This window comes from Hyaena hyaena, unplaced genomic scaffold (assembly GCF_003009895.1).
Source record: "Hyaena hyaena isolate Hyena2069 unplaced genomic scaffold, ASM300989v1 scaffold_469, whole genome shotgun sequence".
NCBI lineage: Eukaryota > Metazoa > Chordata > Mammalia > Carnivora > Hyaenidae > Hyaena > Hyaena hyaena.
The window spans coordinates 1308927-1327754 of NW_024081103.1; the positions used below are offsets into that span (position 1 = coordinate 1308927).

Sequence of the window (18828 nt, forward strand, 5' to 3'; positions counted from 1 at the left end):
TAATCTCAAAAATGTCAATTTGCACAGCTCACACATTTATCCAGTTATAAAGCTTATGATTAACTAATTATAAAAGCATTTCCAAAAACAGAATCATGAAAACAAGTTCTCCTCTTCCAGATGACATTCGTCATCATCTCATTCCCTGGTCTTCCCCTATTCCAGCAAGAGGCACTTAATAAGCCTTGCCTAGCTCTTGCTCTGAGGTATTGGAGTATCCAGGATTTATTCTTTATTATCTTCCATCATTTTTAGTGCCATCTGGGAGACACAAAACTGATGAAGATTAGTGTGCAGTGGGAGGAAACCAACAATTATGTATTTATCAACTCTGAGAGAGGAGGAATCCCTGTACGGACGATTCTTGCTCGAAATGGCAGAGGCTTCCATCTCCCCAGCCCTGTCCCTGCTGGACCTCAGACTATTACTTTAGACAGCATAGCTGACTTTATGGAACAACCCGGACTGCCTATAAATCACTGCTCTTTTCAGCCATACAGGTTATAATTTACAGTCTACAAATGAGCCAGTGTAGCGTTTATTAAAATCAGTTAGCAAAGATCTTCTGTCTTTTTGCTGTACTAATCAAAGATGGAACTCAATTGTTTTCTTTACACAATTAGGTTTGCACTTTGTCCTGAATCCACACTTTCGATCTCTCCTGGGGAGAAAAGAGACCTGAGACAAACTTCTTGACAGGAATATTCTTTTCTGCCCTGGAGAGGCTGTGAGGATAAAGCTGAGAGCTGAATGATTTCGGTCACCTAACAGCAGCTGTTCCCTTCCCTCAGCCAAAGCACATTGATTCTCGTGTTTGACTGCGGTCATAAATAGGAATTATTGATGCATAAACAATAAAGCTAAACAAATCAGAAAAGAATTTGGCCAGGCACCAGTTTAGAACTGCAATGAAGAGCTTCTATTTTGAGTTTAAACTTTAAACGCCCAACCAGGGCGCCTGGCTGGCTCAGTTTGGTAAATCATGCAACTCTTGATCTCAGGGTTGTGAGTTCAAGCCCCACATTGGGTGTGGAGCCTGATAGATAGATAGATAGATAGATAGATAGATAGAGACCCAGTTAACCTCAAAAGAAAACGTTTAGTAAAGAAAATAAGCAATTATTCTATCTGTGTTCTTTTAAAATAAAGAGGGGACACATGTAGCAAAGGACTGTTCTAAATATCATAAACAGAAGGGTGGGTTTTAAAAATCTTTTCTGGGGTGCCTGGGTGGCTCATTCAATTAAATGTCAGACTCTTGATTTCAGCCCAGGTCATGGATCTCACAGTTCGTGAGTTTGAGCCCCATATCGGGCTCTGCACCAGCTGTGTAGAGGCTGCATGGGATTCCCTCTCTCTCTGCCCCTCCCCTGCTAGTGCTTGTCTCTCTTGAAGTAAAGAAATAAAAACTAAAACACTTTTAAAAATATTTAAAAAGTCTTTTCTAAAACTATTCACGAAATCTAAAATTTTTAATGAAACTAAGAGATGTATCTTCTGATCAGAACATTAATGTAGTAAAAAAAAATTAGTCATCATATATAAACATGGCTTTGAAATCACCCCACTGCCCAGAAATCTTTTTCAAAGATGTGTAATTAAATCACTACTTGGTTGAAAAAAAGACTTTGTAACCAATAATCTTAATCTGCCTCCATTAAGCCTGTTGATAAAACTGGTAAAGGACCAGAATCTTACTATTTCCAACACCTTAAACCTTCAACTAGAATCTTTCTTTTTCTTTTCTTTCCTTCCTTCCTTCCTTCCTTCCTTCCTTCCTTCCTTCCTTCCTTTCTTTCTTTCTTTTTTTATGTAACCTCTATGCCCAATGTGGGGCCGGAACTCATAATCCTGAGATCAAGAGTCGCATGCTCTCCTGACTGAGCCAACCAGGCGCCCACAGAATCTATTTTTAAAGGAAATTTTGCCTAGTCCGAGGCGATTAATAATGAGGCTAATAGGTAAAGAGGGCAGAGTGTGATGTTTGGACTGCTGCTCTGGAAGTTAGGAGTGTTGAGTCGAATTCATGTCTCCGCGTAGGTTTCTGTTTCCTGCTTAATTTCATCATCTGTTCATGATAAATGATTTATCATCATATTATAAATGGGAAGGCTAGCAACGCTGGGACCAGAAGATGATACATGTCCTGTGTTTACTGGGGAGAAATGAGTAACACAGAGAATGGCCACTGATCCTCTTCCTCTGGGCACAGTGGACCAAACTGAGTGGGTGGGTCAAGATGAAGAGGCTTCTGTGTCTGCTTCAGCCATGTTTTAGGGCTGAAGCCAAGTTCTAGTACAATCCTATCCCCCCTAACTGAATGACATCCAGATGGTTGCCAGAGCAAAACTTTTCACGAGTCATTTTTAAAAGAAATGAAATGTGGTGCCTCAGTATCTTGTCATTATGCCCTAATACCCATATGCAGTTAACAGCAGGTGTCTCCCATGGTGCCCTGTGTTGAGGCTTCTGGTCTTAATCTAGCGACCTCTTTACCTGATGGTCACTGTGTGTCAGAGGGCTTACGTGGAATTTCTCCTCTCCTTACTTCCTGCTCCTATTCCCATCCTCAAAAGTAGTAAGACATTGTGCTGATTGTTTTCATCCTCTAGGATACTTGTCATTATTAATAGACTTCAGATATAACTTCTAACTAGGTCACTCAAACCATTAGGTTTGGACATTGTCAACTCAAGTGTATCATTTATTAATTCTACGACCACTAGTGGGAATTAGGTAAAATGCGAATATACCAAAAGCTAAATTAGAGCTAAACAATTGACATTTAATAAATTATGGTTTATTGTTATTTTGTTTCTAAAATCCAAATTTTTAAAAATATTTATTTATTTTGAGAGAAAGAGTGAGCAGTGGAGGGGCAGAGAGAGGAGGAGAGAAAATCCCAAGCGGGCACCACGCTGTCAGCACAGAGCCCAATGCAGGGCTCCATCTAACAGACCATGAGATCATGACCTGAGCTGAAATCAAGAGTCGGACGCTTAAATAACTGAGCCACCCAGGTGCCCCTCTAAAATCCATATATTAACCAAGTTGCACCTGGAACTGAAATTCAACTTGCTGAGCTTAGCTTTGCAGCTTGAAACTATGAAATTCAGTAAATTTAGGAAATGGAAATTTATGGATGGGTTTTCTTTATTAATGACTACTATAAGGGCCTGTAATGAAGATAAAACCTTTAGCAAATAATTACCTACTTAATTGCTGTATAAATAGGTAATTCTTGAATTTCTAATTATCTTCCCTGCTCAGCCTTAATGTCAAAATAAATTGTCTTAGGAAGTAGTAAGTGCATTTCCTTATATGTAGTTATAATTTATATTATCTGCAAGTATTTTTTCTCTTGTTTGTAGACTAACCTCTCCCAGCTTTTTATATAAACATGAAAATATCCCTGCACTAAGCAATTAATAAAAGGGAATTCTTATATTAGTGACTTGAGTGTGGGCTGCCCTCAATAGTAAGTGGGCTGACTTACTATTAGAAGTCAGCTTTGAAATTTAGGTAACTTCCTTCATTCTCTCTCAGATACCCTCATAACAATATGCTTCAAAAGATGGAGTAATTAACATCAAAGAAGAATTGAGCTTTCTTAATGTAATCAGTATGATTTTTAGTGCATACCAAACTCCCAAATCTGCTGTGTTAAAATTCAGATTTCATAAGTTGGTTACTGTAACTGCTGTAATTTAGATCGACTATTTTTGTCCTTTGACAATGGATACCTCCAGTAGAATTAGAGGGAAGAAGGGATAATAGAGCAACGAAGGGATTTGTACACTTGCCTTGTCTTCCTTCCTCTCCCCAGGAATGATTTATTGTGCAGGGACCCGTAGGTTTGTCTGGATGTGGATCCGGGTATTCTTCCCAGTGTTTTCCTGCTGTGTCTGTTCCAACAAGGTTAAATTTAAGGGTGGTTGAATTACTGAATTCTCATGCCAGGGGCTGTCTTTACCCCTGTTTTATTTGCTGTATCGGGTCTCTGCGATGTTCTCCTAAGCCAGTGTGTCGCATGCTGACCTTGGTTTTGAAAACCCTGAGGACAACACTAGTAGCAGCTCTGTCACCCTCGCACCACCTGGTGACACACAGCCCCTGCTGCTTCGGCTCCTCTCTGTTTCCCTCTTATTACGCATGATAAAACATCCAAGTAACCATAGGCATCGCATGAAGAATTTCTTTTAAAAATCATCTGTCATTTCAGAGATTTAAAAATGTACCTTGACGAGAGGCACCTCAGTGGCTCAGTCAGTTAAGCATCCGACTCTTGGTTTTGGTTCAGGTCATGATCTCACAGTTCGTGGGATTGAGCCCCACGTCAGGTTCTGCATGGAACATGGAACCTGCTTGGGATTCTCTCTCTCCTCTCTCTCTGCCCCTCCCCTGCTCGTGTTTTCTCTCTCTCTCAAAATAAATAAACATTTTTAAAAATAAATAAAAAATAAAAAAAGTACCATGACAAATGGTACTTTAATCTTGCACATGGTGGCTTTGGAAGAACTCTGCTTCACAGTCCGGCTGTATTATTGACATTTTTAAACTTTAACATTTTGTTTTATCCCCAGCACTTGTCGTAGCTGTTCTCCGCTTCATACAACTGAAACCAAAGGTTTTAAATCCATGGCTGAATATTAGTGGACTGGTGGCGCTGTGTCTGGCTTCCTTTGGAATGACCTTACTTGGTAATTTTCAGGTACTTCATTTGGTCTTTTTCACCACTTTCTCACCCTTCATCTGTATGGTTATCATAGCCGCTGATTCTGCATAAATCCTTTCAAAAGTGCTAATAGTGGTTCCTGATAAGCACAGGGTCTCCAGCAGTCAGCCCTTCTGGTCTTCACCTGGACTGCCTACATTCGCACTGTGTATGTGAGGGTGCTTGCTACGCACTGGAAGTAAAACCATGGCTACGGGAAAAAGAGCTACGTTTAAAATAGCTGTGCAGGGACGAAGCGTCTGACTGCAGCTTGGGTCATGATCTCAGGGTTCATGGGTTCAAGCCCCACATCGGGCTCTGTGCTGACAGCTTGGAGCCTGGAGCCTGCTTTGGATTCTGTGTCTCTCTCTCTCTCTGCCCCTCCCCCACTCACACTGTGTGGGTGTGGGTGTGGGTGTGTGTGTCTCAAAAATAAACATTAAAAAATTTTTTAAATAGCTGTGTATTTTATACAAAGGATTTCAAAGTGCTTTATGCTTTTTTTGGTAACAAGTTGTCTGCTAATGTAACTTTCTAGAAAATTAATAGGATCATTGCCTTTCTAAAATTAAACACTGAACATCATTTTTGGATGAAAGCTTGCATTTCATAATAGCAAGCTTACATGGGAATCAAGGTTGAAAACCCAGAATTGTGGGTCGTCTGGATGGCTCAGTGAGTTGGGCTTTTGACTTTAGCTCAGGTCATGATTTTGCGGTTTGTGGGTTCGAGCCCCACGTCAGGCTCTGTGCTGACATCTCAGGGTCCGGAGCCTGCTTTGATTCTGTGTCTCCTTTCTCTCTGCCCCTACCCTGCTTACACTCTCTCTCTCTCTCTCTCAAAAATATATAAACATAAAATTTTTTTTTAAAAACCCAGAATTTCTCTAGAACGTCTATGACTTGTGTAAAGATACACTAAGTCTTCTTCCCAGAAATTTAGAAGCCCAAGGACACAACATTTAAAAATATTTTCCCTCGCCAATACCATTATCCAACTCTTGACTCAAATGACTCTACTTGTGAGATAGACAAGGAGACCCCTCCCCTCCCCCCACCCAACTGGAAAAGTACTTGTCTGGTTTCCCTGCTTCCCTTCCCTTCCCAAAGTCCTCCAACCTGTGCTTTATGCCACAGTTAGAAACCTCTTCCCTGCAGTCAGACACGAATCCTGACACTTCTCTCCTGTCCGTGGACTGAAATCCAGATGGCACAGGCATTCAAGAAAATATGCTAGTGGATTTTCTAAGACTGTCTCTTGTTCTAACCCTCAGTCCTGATAATCGATTAAACCAGAAACGCTCATTCCCTGGCACTTCCCCTGGCACACAGTAGCAACTGAATGAGTAGTTTTGAATTGATGGCTTCTTTGACAGGCCGTCCCACTAGCTCTTCTGTTCTAGGTCTCATCCCACCTCAAGCCACACTTACTGAGCTGCTGCTACGCTCTGTGCTGCCAGTGCTGATGTTGTGCTCACTATCAATTCTCTCACAGGACTTGGATGGAAGTTACTGAGTAGACGTTTTGTTCTTTCCAAAGTGCCGAGATTGGGTTGTTTTGGTGAACCACAAATGCTCAAAACCATGAATGATCACACCACGCATGAAGAACACTGTCTGGAATATCTACAGAGAATACATAGGACACCACAAATGAGTTGCCTGTGAAGAAACAGGTGGCTAGTTTATGGGATAGGTGACAGACTTTTCTATCCATACTTTTTATAATTTTTAAAAGTTTGAACCATGTAATTATATTACTATTTTGAAGTTAAGTTAAAACTAATAAATGAATAGATTGTGTGTAGCGTGGAAAACTAATTTCCTAGAAGTAAAATTTAATCTGAGGAATCGTTATTTAAAATGAGTTTTGAAAATATGCCTTTCGAACTAAGAGGAAAAAAAGGTGGCTTCTTCCAAAGAAGAGGAAAAAAGACTACAGCCAAAAACAATAGAAAAAGTTGTCAAAGGAAAGCAATATTGATTTGAGGCAACCATTATTCACAGCAATGTCAAACAATAAAACATCTGAAGGCAACGGCAATTCAAAACAATATTTTACCATGTTGTAAGAGCCATCTCTTCAACTACAGATTTTATTTTCCCGTGTGTAATTAAAAATATATATAAAACAAGGTGCCTGGGTGGCTCAGTCAGGGTCCAACTCTTAGCTCAGCTCAGGTCATGATCTCAGGATCATGAGTTCAAGTCCTGCATTGAAAAAAATAGATAACATTGCTAAAGGTGTTTTAAGTGACAAATATATATTTTTTAGAGGTGTTTTTTTTTTTTTTTTTTGAGAGAGGGAGACAGAGGAGCTGAAGCAGGCTCCAGGGTGACCTGTCAGCACAGAGCCTGATGAAGGGCTCGAGCCCACAAAATGTGAGATCATGACCCAAGCAGAAGTCAGGTCTTAACTGACTGAGCCACCCAGGCGCCCCAATGACCAATATATATTTTTAATTAGTAGGTAATGGAGAGTTTACATCTTGAACCCTCAAATGAAATAAACTGAGTGGGTCTCCTTTAACCTATTAACTCTATAAAAGCCTTCACCAGGAATCTTCAAACACTAACGTCCTTTAATGGGTCTACAAATATGGCAAAAGCTATTAGGTGGCAATTTTCTTATTATAAAAGGAAAATAAAACAAAATCCCATTAACAACGAATGGGTCACATTACACAGGCCAGTGTTGTATGCGTAAGTGTTACTGGCTGTGTATGTCAGTAAAATCTTGACCTGCTTAGAATTGGTCCTCTTCAATCAGTAAATACACAGCCAGATCCAGGGCTCATTTCGTAGTCTGGAAAATAAAGTTTGCGGTGTATGTTTGTAGAAACTGACATTTCTCCTTTTTGTGTAACTCTCCTGCTTTTTTCTTTTACTTCTCCATGCTTTTCTGGAAATTAAATTCAAGAAATACATTACCACTGCCTGAGTGGTTATTCTAAACAAATGTTTTGAGGTTTGGAAGTACTATTTATCTCCGTTCTACCCTCAGAGTTCAACCCATTTGAGAGCAAACACAAAGAGCCAGTGGAGATGAAGGATATTCTACTCTTTCCAAAATCTCTCATCGCATTATTGAGATATCTATTGCTTTACATGTTTTTTCTCCCATCACGTCTTTTCTAAGTGGGCCTCCTTGTATTATCTGTTCATCCCTTAGCTCACGAATGATGAAGAAATCCATAATGTCGGAACTTCCTTGACCTTTGGATTTGGCACGTTGACCTGCTGGATCCAGGCTGCGTTGACACTCAAAGTCAACATCAAGAATGAGGGACGGAAAGTTGGGATTCCACGAGTTATTCTCTCAGCATCTATCACTCTGTGCGTGGTCCTCTGTATCCTTTGAATGTGAAAAGGTTCTTTGACAGGGAGATTAAAACACACATATGTAGATGAGAAAACTGCCATTTCTGATTGATTAGGATATACTGTCAGATTATCTCCGAATCTTAGGCAAAAGGGATAAGTAAATGGATATAAAGATCCAGACTCACAGACCTGAGGAGATAGAGAACTAAAATTAAAACAAGCAGAATGGTTTCATGCATTCTCCTTATTATTAGTGATGGAAAAGTTTCCCTTTCTGAAAAACACAGAATGCATAATGAAAATTGTGATTTTTTTCCCCATGCCATCTTTTAAAAAGTTAATTTATGACTTTATTAATGACCCTGTTATTTCATTTAATTTAACTTGTGAAGGAGAATGTGGCAGGCCTCTGATTTCACACCCTGGCATTCAACTTACCCATTAAGTAACAAGGAGTGAAACCAGGAAAAGGCAGAGGAGAGCCTTCTGTTTAACCCCAAACAGATCCCAGAGAGACTAGTCCCGGAGGGATCTCAGTGACCCCACCTACTGGTGGCATGGCCCAATAGAAGCTGGCCAATTCCAGTGCGACCACTGAGATCAGCCACTCATTCCGTGGGGCAGTGATCTCAAGTATTCACTCCAATAGGTTCTCCTCAGGAAACCAGAGAGGAAGGGAATAAGGTTCCTAGGTGGTAGAATGTATAGCTAGCCCAATTACACATCTTTGCTCATATAATAGCCAACATTATTGGGCACTCATAATGTGCTAGGCATTGTTCTAAGCACTTTAAATGTATCAGCTTCTTTAATCCTCATTTTACAAGTACGAATAGTAAGGACAGAGATTAATTTATCCAACATCACTGTCTGTCTGCGGTGATCTCCACTTAAACTCAGGCACAGTTCTTGAACTCAACCGCCATACCCTCTTGCCTGAGGGAAAGTGGCTTTAAAATATGAAAATATTTATTGTTCGGAGACATCTTGTAGTTACTGGAGTATTTGGGGTCTTTATTTCTTCTTCCTTCACTAACTGCCAAATGTATGTTTGTTTGTTTGTTTGTTTGTTTGTTTCAAGTTCTTGAGCATATTAGAGAATATTTAAGGGCTGGAAAATCAAGCCAGAAATCTTGCTGAATGCTAGCCACCTGATGAAATATCTTATGAGTAAAAATGCCAGAATTCTACTAGTATGAGATTTGAAAATTTACCCCTTCCTCATTAAGTAATATTGCTTTGCCAGTATTTTGAGACCTCCGTTGGAAGAGTATGTACAGACTTGAAATTATTCTGAGTTTTCAGCTTATATGAAACAATTCTGATCCATGTTGTTTCTGAACATTCAGAACCCTGTCCAGGTTCCCAGATGAATGGATCCAGGACTAGTCAGGAGAGCAAAGTTTGGCTGAAGTAGTTTCACTGTATTCTTTTACTCTCTGAAAATTTCCCAAGATTTTAAGTCTGAAGACAAAACTAATTCTAAGGGAGCATTTCTGATTTTTCTTTAAAAATGTATTTAGTCCTTGGCCTCTTGGCTTTTCACTGAAGGATGCTTTGAAACATCTTCCTTCCTAGCTCCTATACTTCATGTATACTGGTGTGTGTGTGTGTGTGTGTGTGTGTGTGTGTGTGTGTGTGTGTACACACTCCACACATTTTCAGACATGGGACTCTCATTTGTTTGTTTTAATAGTGAAAACTAGACTGAAGAGGAAGAAGAGCCACTTTTACATTACTAGCACTGCAGAGACAAAGCTTATATGTAGGTGCTTGGTGATTTAATACATTCAAAATTATTTCTGCAGATAAAATGAGGACTGTAAATCCATAGTCATTTGCAGTGATTTTTCTTTTTTAAAGGTAAGTTTACTTTTCTGGCCAACTACTTTCTTAGGCATTGTAATCCTCTTGCTAATCTCAGAGTCTGTTAGGCAGCCATAGAGTTGAATGCCTGGCCTGGAAGCCAGAGTCATTGTATTTGAATCACATACCTATGTGATCTCAGGCAAGTTACTTAACCATTTGGCCTCAGTTTCCCTAGTTTTAAATGAACTGATGATAATAGGATTGTTGTGAGGATTAAGTTAGACTTTCCATGGAAGCACCAGAAGCATGTCCAGCACAAATGAAGAGCTCAACAATGCTATTTCGTATTATTCATGCAAGCGTTGCGTTCAGCAAGCCATCAAGCTAAGTTTTGCTGATGAGGGGGGAGAGTGAGACTTTTCTTGTAACCTGTCCTTGTCCAGAAAAGAGCTCAGTTTTAATGTGGCATTTGGGGGTGCTTTCCTTGACTGTTCCTCCCCAGATTTCATCCTCATGGCCCAAGGCATCCACATGTATGCAGCCAGGGTCCAGTGGGGTCTGGTCATGTGCTTCCTGTCTTATTTTGGCACCTTTGCTGTGGAGTTCCGGCATTACCGTTATGAGATTGTCTGCTCCGAATACCAGGAGAATTTCCTGAGCTTCTCAGAAAGCCTGTCCGAAGCTTCTGAATATCAAACCGACCAGGTGTAACCTATCAGTTTTCCCTTGCCGTTGAGGTGGGTGTGGTGTGGGGAGGGGCCAGGACACGCCCACAGGACTTGGTACAGAACCTCATAACAACATTTTACACACACGTTCTTGGCCACATTTGCCAAATGAGCTTTTCAGGGCAAATTATTTCTTTAACGAATAAGCACAAGCCCTTTTGTGTCGAAACACACGCTGTTACACTGAAAATATATGCACGACAGAGCAAGAAGCTTGTGCGTGATCACTTCTTTTTTCCCTCTCTCTCCCAATTCTCCCTGCTCTTCTCATTGTCTTCACGTATTTCAGACATCGTGTTCACCCTACCACAGAGTAGGGCAGGCCAAATGTATCATGGGAATAATGCCAACTCCCAAAGTTGCCTTCAGATCCAAAGGGCTTGGAACCAGCTCATGAGGAAGTTCTGAATCTGGCACTTGAATGGATTGAGTATCATCTAACTGGATGGAAACAGAGACGTGACCCTGTGTGACCTATGGAATGGCCTGGGGTCAAGAACTTCCCCACAAAAACTCCCTTCATCATTGTTCAGTGGTTGGTTGTGCGGAGTCAATGAAAGGAATATGCTACAAGCCCACTACCACGATTTGGACTTTATTGTAACTGAGAAATACTTCCAAATGTGAATATTTGTAGGGACATGGTCTGCGAGGCACAGAACAAGATAGGGGCAGCGAGGGCACACTTTTGTTTTTGTTTCTGTGATGTGCCAGTAGACACAGCTTTTGTTTTATATTTCATGGTTTGCCTTCCTTTTTTCTTTAAGTAACTACTGTGGGTCTCCCAAGGCCTCATGGACAAAGAAGATGTAGGCCAAATGTGAGAGCCGAACTTGTTTTAGGTTAACCATGATACAAGAAAAAAAAAAAAAAACAGGTGACCTGCAGGCTTAATTTGCTGCTTTTATGTTTGAGGCTAAGAAAATGTTCACAGAAAAGCACAAAGAAATATTTGTGGAGGTAATAAAAAAGCTCCTGCTGGACATTTATAAAAAGAGTCTTAGAACATCTTGTTACAAGTCCAGATCAAGGGAGGGCTTCTTCATATGTAGCAATAGCTCCGATTTGGTATTTTGGCAGGGGGCGGGGAGTTAAGGGCTTTTTCGTACTTGGAATTTGTAGAAACCAATTAAAAGATGACCCTTCCCCCAAGAACAAACTGGCACAGTTGATGCCCTACTGCCCAGCACATGCTTTCCACCTGCTAAGAGTTTCGAACGCCAACTCTAGGCCTGGACTCTGGACGCTGTGCTTCATGATGAGCAGAATCCTTAGTTCAAAATGTCTTGGAGTGGGCCAAGAAGTCCTCACATTTACTTCACAGGGGGCTAGGATCTCATGGAATATAATGTGAAGGAAAAAAAAAGCATTGTTCTTTAATTCTTCCCAAACTCAGACTCTTGAGGAAGGACTTGTGACTTATAATCTCTATTTCTCTCTGCCTCCCAGCCCTGTGCCGGGCACATACAGGTGCTCAACAAATGTCTGTTCAATAGAATTACTGGTCATTTAAGTGCAAGAAAAAGGAGTATCAGAGAAAGATTCAAAGATGAAAGACAGAATAGATGACTTTCAAGCAAGACAGGAATGGAAGAGGTCCTCAAGAAGGGTCAGGCAGGAGGGTGAGAAAACCTGTAAGAGAGAGGCTAACACATGAGGAAGAGAATCAAGCAGAGAGCATTCTCCTAGGAAAAAGGCATCTTACTGTAAATAGTCCAAGGTGACATTTATTATTTTGGAATACTGCTTTTGGGTTTGTTTTTTCATTTTTATATTTTAAAGATTTTATCAGAAAACAAAGATTTATGAAGTTTTCTTTTAATCTACACAATCCAAATTAAACAGCTTTTGGTGATGCACTGTACACTTTCTTAAGAGTATATCTAATAGCACATTTTAGCCAAATCAAGCAAAGACTGGCATTTCATCGGGATCTGACCACTAAATAAAATTCTTTTATGCAGAAGTATGATTGGTCTCGTACACTAACATTTCTTCTGTAATAGTGAAGCATGTGTAAACTCCATCGGACATTCTGTTGAAAATATACTTCAGTGTTACGTTGGTAGCCTATTTCTAAGGTGTTTTCCAACACCAAAAACCAATTCTCTGATTCTTTGGACATCAACTGGATGCCCTACAATTCAGGTCAATTCCAACACAACCCAGTTATTGTCAGACCCCTCAGAGTTAAGGTCTCTGTCCAAGGCTGCCCTCACTCACTCCAGATGCCAGTCACAAGGCTTGGGTCCCAGGCTACCCACACTTGTGTCCAACTTGACTATAAAATTAGGGAGGTTCCCACTACTCCCTTCCCTTTTAAGTTGGATAGTTAGCGAAAATGGCTCCCAGAACTCCAGAAAACACTGCATCCATGTGCCTGCTTACTATAAAGGATATAACGCAAGAACAACCAAAACAAAGAGACAGAGAGGGCAGGTAAGGGGAGGGATACGGGGGGCGTGCCATCCTCCCAGCATTCAGAAGTGTTCACCGACCCAGAAGCCTTCAGAATCTCCCTGTTCAAGTTTATAGAGCTTGGGGCCCCTGGGTGGCTCAGTTAGGTGAGCATCCAACTTCAGCTGAGACACTGATTGTGCGGTTCCTGAGTTGGAGCCCCATGTCCGGCTCTGTGCTGACAGCACGGAGCCTGGAATCTGCTTTGGAGTTTGTCTCCTTCTCTCTGCCCCTCCTCTGTTCACGCTCTGTCTCTCTCTTAAAAATAAACATTTTAAAAACGTGGGGAAAAAAAGTTTGTAAAGCTCAATTTCCAACACCCTCATTCCATTTGCTTCCACAGGCTGGTCAGGATGTCTGATCACTTGGTCTTTCTGGTGACCAGCTCAATCCTGAGCATATCTGGGGGCCCCACCATAAGTGACCTTGTTAGCATAAATTTGGGCTCCTTATGAAACAAAAGTCACTCCTATCACTCAGGAGATGTCAAGTTTTAGCAGCTCTGTGGCAGGAACCTAGGACAAAAACCAAATATATTTTTGTGTTATACCACACATATAAATACAGATCAAGATTACAGAACCTTCTAGGAATTAAGAACCATAGGACTCTTCTCGGAGGCCAAGACCAGGGAATCTGCATTTAGAATGAGCACCCCTGGAGGATCTAATACAGATGGTCTGGAGAACGAAGTTTGAAATATACTGAACTTGGTTTTGATAGTCCAACTAGGCCTTTTGAAAAAAAGTTCTCTCCTATTTTTATTTATTTTTTAATTAATTTGAGAGAGAGAGAACGCGAGCAGGGATGGAGTAGAGAGAGAGGGAGAGAGACAATCCCAAGCAAGCTCCATGCTGTCAGTGCAGAGCCCAGCTCAGGATCTCAATTTCATGAACTGTGAGATCATGACCTGAGCCGAAACCAAGAGCTTAACTGACTGAGCCACCCAGGTGCCCCAGGAGAGAAATATTTTTGAAACTGTGTTAACATTTTTATTTGGTTTTTTGTTTTTTATTTTTTTTGTATGTTTATTTATTATTGTGACAGAGAAACAAGAGCATGAGTGGGGCAGGGGCAGAGAGAGGAGACACAGAATCCGAAGCAGCCTTCAGGCTCTAAGCTAGCTATCAGCACAGAACCTGACGCGGGGCTTGAACCCACGAACCGTGAGCTCATGACCTGAGCTAAAGTCAGACGCTTAACTGACTGACTAAGTGACCCAGGCACCCCAGAATCATGTTAATGTTTTAAAGGTTCAGTTGTTTTTTATTTAATGGAGAACTGACAGTGAGTTGAAGGTTTACCACCTGTGTTATTTACTGAGTTTTCTTTGCTGCTGGGATGGGAAAGTAAAACCTTCGTATCCTAGATTTTGTAGTCTGTTGTTGGTTGTAATGGAGGGTGGAACACCACTGTTAATTTGTGCTTAGGCATTGTGTCAGTCAGGATAGGTTGGGTTTTGCTGTCCCAAAATAAAACGGATAAAACTAAGCTTCATTTCTCCTACTAGATGTGTTTCCAGAGTTAGCAAGGGGGCCACGCTCAGGGCTAGGACTGAGACCCTGGCTGATAGGGGCTGTATCTCAACATGTGCTTCTGCCACATTTGCCGACAGTCATCAAGAAAATATGGCAGACTGCTCACTGGTTCTTAAAGATTCTGCTATGAAGTGACATCACTTAGCTTACATTCATTGGTGAGGGTAAATGGCACAGTCATATCTGAGAGCCGCTCTCCCGTGTGCCCAGATAGAACATTTCTATGAACAGCCTAGTGACTGCCACAGGGTTCACATCAAGCTTTTAAGACTTCTTTGGTCATTATTATTGCCTTGAAGCAGGAGTAATAAAGAATCAGTAAAGAACCATCATCATACAGAAATAGGGGAAAGGTGCTATCTATGGAGTTGAGATAGATCACCAAAATACAAATATGAAGAACCATCCAAATAATAAATGAGAGAAAAGCAATTCTACTGAACCTAGGACAATCTTGACCCCATATACGTTGTATATCCCCCAAGCAATGGCAATCAAGAGTTTGAGGGGAGAGAAGAATTCTGCATATGAAATAAGTTGGATTTCACAATCCTCAGCTTCATATCAGTTTAGATTCCAATTACACTCTTCCAAGAAATAGCAAATATCCAAGAATGAAGTCCAAAGAAGGGAGTGTGGAGGAGAAGGCTAGGTTCCTCACTGGAAAAGCAAAGATCTTTTCCTCAGCATAAAATATGCTTTTATTTCCCCTATCTTAAAAAACAAACAAACAAACAAACAAAACCCGGGGCGCCTGGCTGACTCAGTTGGTGGAGCGTGCGATCTTAATCTCGGGGTCATGAGTTCAAGCCTTATGTTGTGTGTAGAGATTTCTTAAATAATAAAACTTAAAAGAAAAAAGTCCCAGGGCGCCTGGCTGGCTCAGTCGTAGACCATGCAACTTTTGATCTCAAGGGTCATTAGTTTGAGCCCTACTTTGGGAAGATCTTTTTTTTTAAGTCCCATTTGCTGTCTGTAGGCCCTCTGTCCCAATTCTCTCTTGAACCCACTCCAATCACTGAGCTCTTGCTCCTACCATTTCATGGAACTGCTTTACTCAGAGACCTTGTGATGTTACACACAATGGTTAGTTCTTTTACTACCTTATCTAGACCCATTAGCAATACTTCAGAATTTGATCAATCCCTACCCCCCTTCTCTGCTTAACATGTTCGCTTGGCTTCCAGAAATTGTTCCCTCTTAATTGGCCTCCTGCTTCACTGTCCACACCACCTCCTTTGCTGGACCTTCTCCCTGACCTGACATCCTCACACTGGAGTGTCCCATGCCCCCGTCCTTGGAACTCTGCCCTTCCTTTCTACATCCACTGTGCTGGTGACTTCATCCAGTCTTCTTGTTTTAAATATCACCAGATGCTGACCTCTCCCAACTTCACCAGCCCAGACTTCTCTCCTGTATATTCACCTACCTTTGTGACATCTCCCCTTGTTATCTCAAGTTTAATAAGCCCTGATCTTATCCCTTGAAACTCGTTCCTCTCAGAGTCGTCCCGTCTAAGTGAAGAACAGCTCATCTTCTAGCTGCTCTGAGTGAAGCCTCAAATCTTGAAGTAGCTCTTTGTTCTCTCACACTCCACATCTGTCAGCCAATCCAGTCTGCTTGATCTTCACATTATTCTAGAATCCATGCACTGCTACCCTGTCATCCAGGCACCTTCCATCCCTCCTGGGCTTTTATAATAGCCCACAAAAACTGGTCTCTCTGCTTCCATCATTTGCTCCCTTCAGACTGTTCTCAACATGGCAAAGTGGTCTTCTTAAAAGCTAAGTTAGATCATCACTCCCCTGCTTAAAACTCTCCAATGGTTTCTCTTGTGCTTAGACTAAAAACCGCAACCACTAAAATGCCCTGCAAGGGCCAGCAAGACCCGCCTTTCCACCTTTCATTCTGTTCCAGTCCCTCAGCCTTCTTAAGTTCCTCCAACAGCCAGGCATGCTCTGACCTCAGGACTTTTACACTTGCTGAAATCTCTCACCCTCTTCACCTCTTCCAATGTTACCCTCTCACCGAGGCCTACCTGACCTCTAAAACTCAAGCCCAACTCTGCACTAATGCTCTTTCCAGCTTATTTTGCTCGCTAGCATTTTTGAAACATGGTCCTGGAATTAGCTCAATTCTAACGTGCATAACACTGTCTAACACATTTTACTTATTTTATTATCTCATTTGCTCTACCCCTAAAATGTAAGCTTCATGAGGGCAGTGATTTTGGTTGGTTGTTTGTTTTGGGGGGCACAGATTTTTGCCTGTCATGTACCTGAGGCAGAGCAGGGCCAAAATCCAGCCCAAATCCAGCGTTCCTGCATAGCGATGCCCCTTGAGTAGTACATCTTCGAGGAGAGCTAAAACTCTATGCCCCTTGAACAGTAATATCTTGCGGGAATGCTCACTATGAAGACTTGTCGAGACTGGACCAAACCAGGGTTGCCTGGGTGGCATCCAACTTCGGCTCAGGTCATGGTGTCATGGTTTGTGGGTTCAAGCCCTGCTTCCAATTCTGTGTCTCTGGCTCTCTGCCCCTCCCCCAAATCACGCTCGTGTGTGCTCTCTCTCTCTCTCTCTCTCTCACAAATAAACATTTAAAAAAATTAAACAAAGACTGGACCAAACCAGTCTGTGCCAAGATAGACCCCAGTACTGAACTTTTACCTACTTTCTCCCTCATCGTAATACAAAAATCATGCCCAGATTTAACACGCTCATGAGACACGCAATGCATGTAGACAGAAACATGTTCTGTCCACTGTGCCTGCACACCCACCCTACTGTACCCCCCACCCCAGTATGCTTTGATGTCACCCCTTTCCCATCTCAGGCCCTTGGAAAACTTTCCCCGGCATTTGTTCTGAGAGTCAGCCTGAAGGACACTCTCCCTCTATGCTGTCTCCCTCATGCATGAGCCCTGATGAAGGCCTTGCCCGGAATTCCCTTTTGGCCTCTTGTCAATTTCTGCTGCTGAGAGTCCCAGGACCCGAGTCTGTCATATACCTGGCAACTAAAACAATGCCCTGCGCAGAGTTAAGTGCTTAATAAATACTTTCAAAATAAATGAATGACGGTAGCTGCCCCCTCTGTTCCTTTTCTCTCTCTCTCTCTCTCTCTTTTTTAAAGATTTAACATCTTAAATATGGGCTGCTTCACAGGCATTTAGGAGACAATAGTAATGTGGTCAGATTTCAGAGGATGCAATTATCGTCTGGCTTCTCATAGCAAACAGCTTTCTGTGTCTTGAGGAAGTTTTAGATTATAAAAAGGGTTATTTCTTATAATGTCTGCAGTTATTAGTACATGTTAAATACCCACGTTCTTAACAAGGCCCGAAACAATCCTTACACAAATTCTGAGTACTGGACTTCCTCTCGTGCAGCTTCCAAAATAAAACAGTGGGGCTAGCTCCGTCATTGCCTGGTGAAAACTGCATGTATTTCCTGTTTTTAAGACAAGAAGCTGAGCTGACCCTGGAGGCTACTACTCCCCGATTTTTCAATTTAACTCACCCAAAACTCTCCCTCCAAACTCTATTTGAGTCAGGGCAAAGAAAAAGCTCTCAGTTGTTGAATGAATATTTCCGTAGAAAGCAGAACAGAGGGATTTATTTAACAGTCACAATTAGAATACTATCTAACAGCACTCGACTTCTGGAAGCCAAATTTAAATTCGCAGCCAGGACACTTAAAAGGAGCAGGAGGAAAAGCGCTTGGACCGAACACAGCAACACAGTCGGCTGACAGACCAGCAGTACCCCAGAGACGGAGGCCGGGCGACTCGCGTTCTGCATCGCCCTGGTAGGAGACAGTGGCGTCTAAATACACAGGACTTCCGCACCACGTCTATACTTCTCTTAGGGACAGGACGGAAGGAAGCCACTTGCGAGGCACTAGGAAAAAGACAATGGGCATCGCTTGTTGCCTATGTCAGGAGAGGGAAGGGAAGGAAAAACCTGATGCTCTGCAGTTCCAGCCCTGGATGGTTGGGAAGATGGCGGCACTTGCAAAACCTAGAACAAGAGATGCCACTGTGTGAAGGGAGGGAAGGGTGACTAATGAGATCATCTCGATGCTCCTAACCACAACTTGAGCACAGCCCTTTCACAGCGCAGCTACACTGAAAGATGAAAAAGGCCGTCCGCCGCCTGGCACCATTTAATTCACTCGGTGACTCTGTTCCAGTTACTGTTGATTGCTGAACAAATTACCAGAAAATGCAACAGCATAAAATAACTATTTATTATGCTCACA

At 41.9% G+C, this 18828-nt stretch overlaps 1 protein-coding gene across 1 annotated transcript in view; it reads left to right on the forward strand.

The window, feature by feature from the left end:
• The window catches only part of TMEM150C (transmembrane protein 150C), a 71036-nt gene extending 59747 nt beyond the window's left edge, over positions 1 to 11289 (forward strand). Inside the window, exons 6-8 of the mRNA XM_039253981.1 lie at positions 4584 to 4711; positions 7886 to 8063; positions 10349 to 11289. Coding sequence (XP_039109912.1) covers positions 4584 to 4711; positions 7886 to 8063; positions 10349 to 10557 — 515 coding nt within the window. The 3' untranslated portion in view covers positions 10558 to 11289. The remainder of the gene's footprint in view (positions 1 to 4583; positions 4712 to 7885; positions 8064 to 10348) is intronic.
• Positions 11290 to 18828: the final 7539 nt, after the last annotated feature.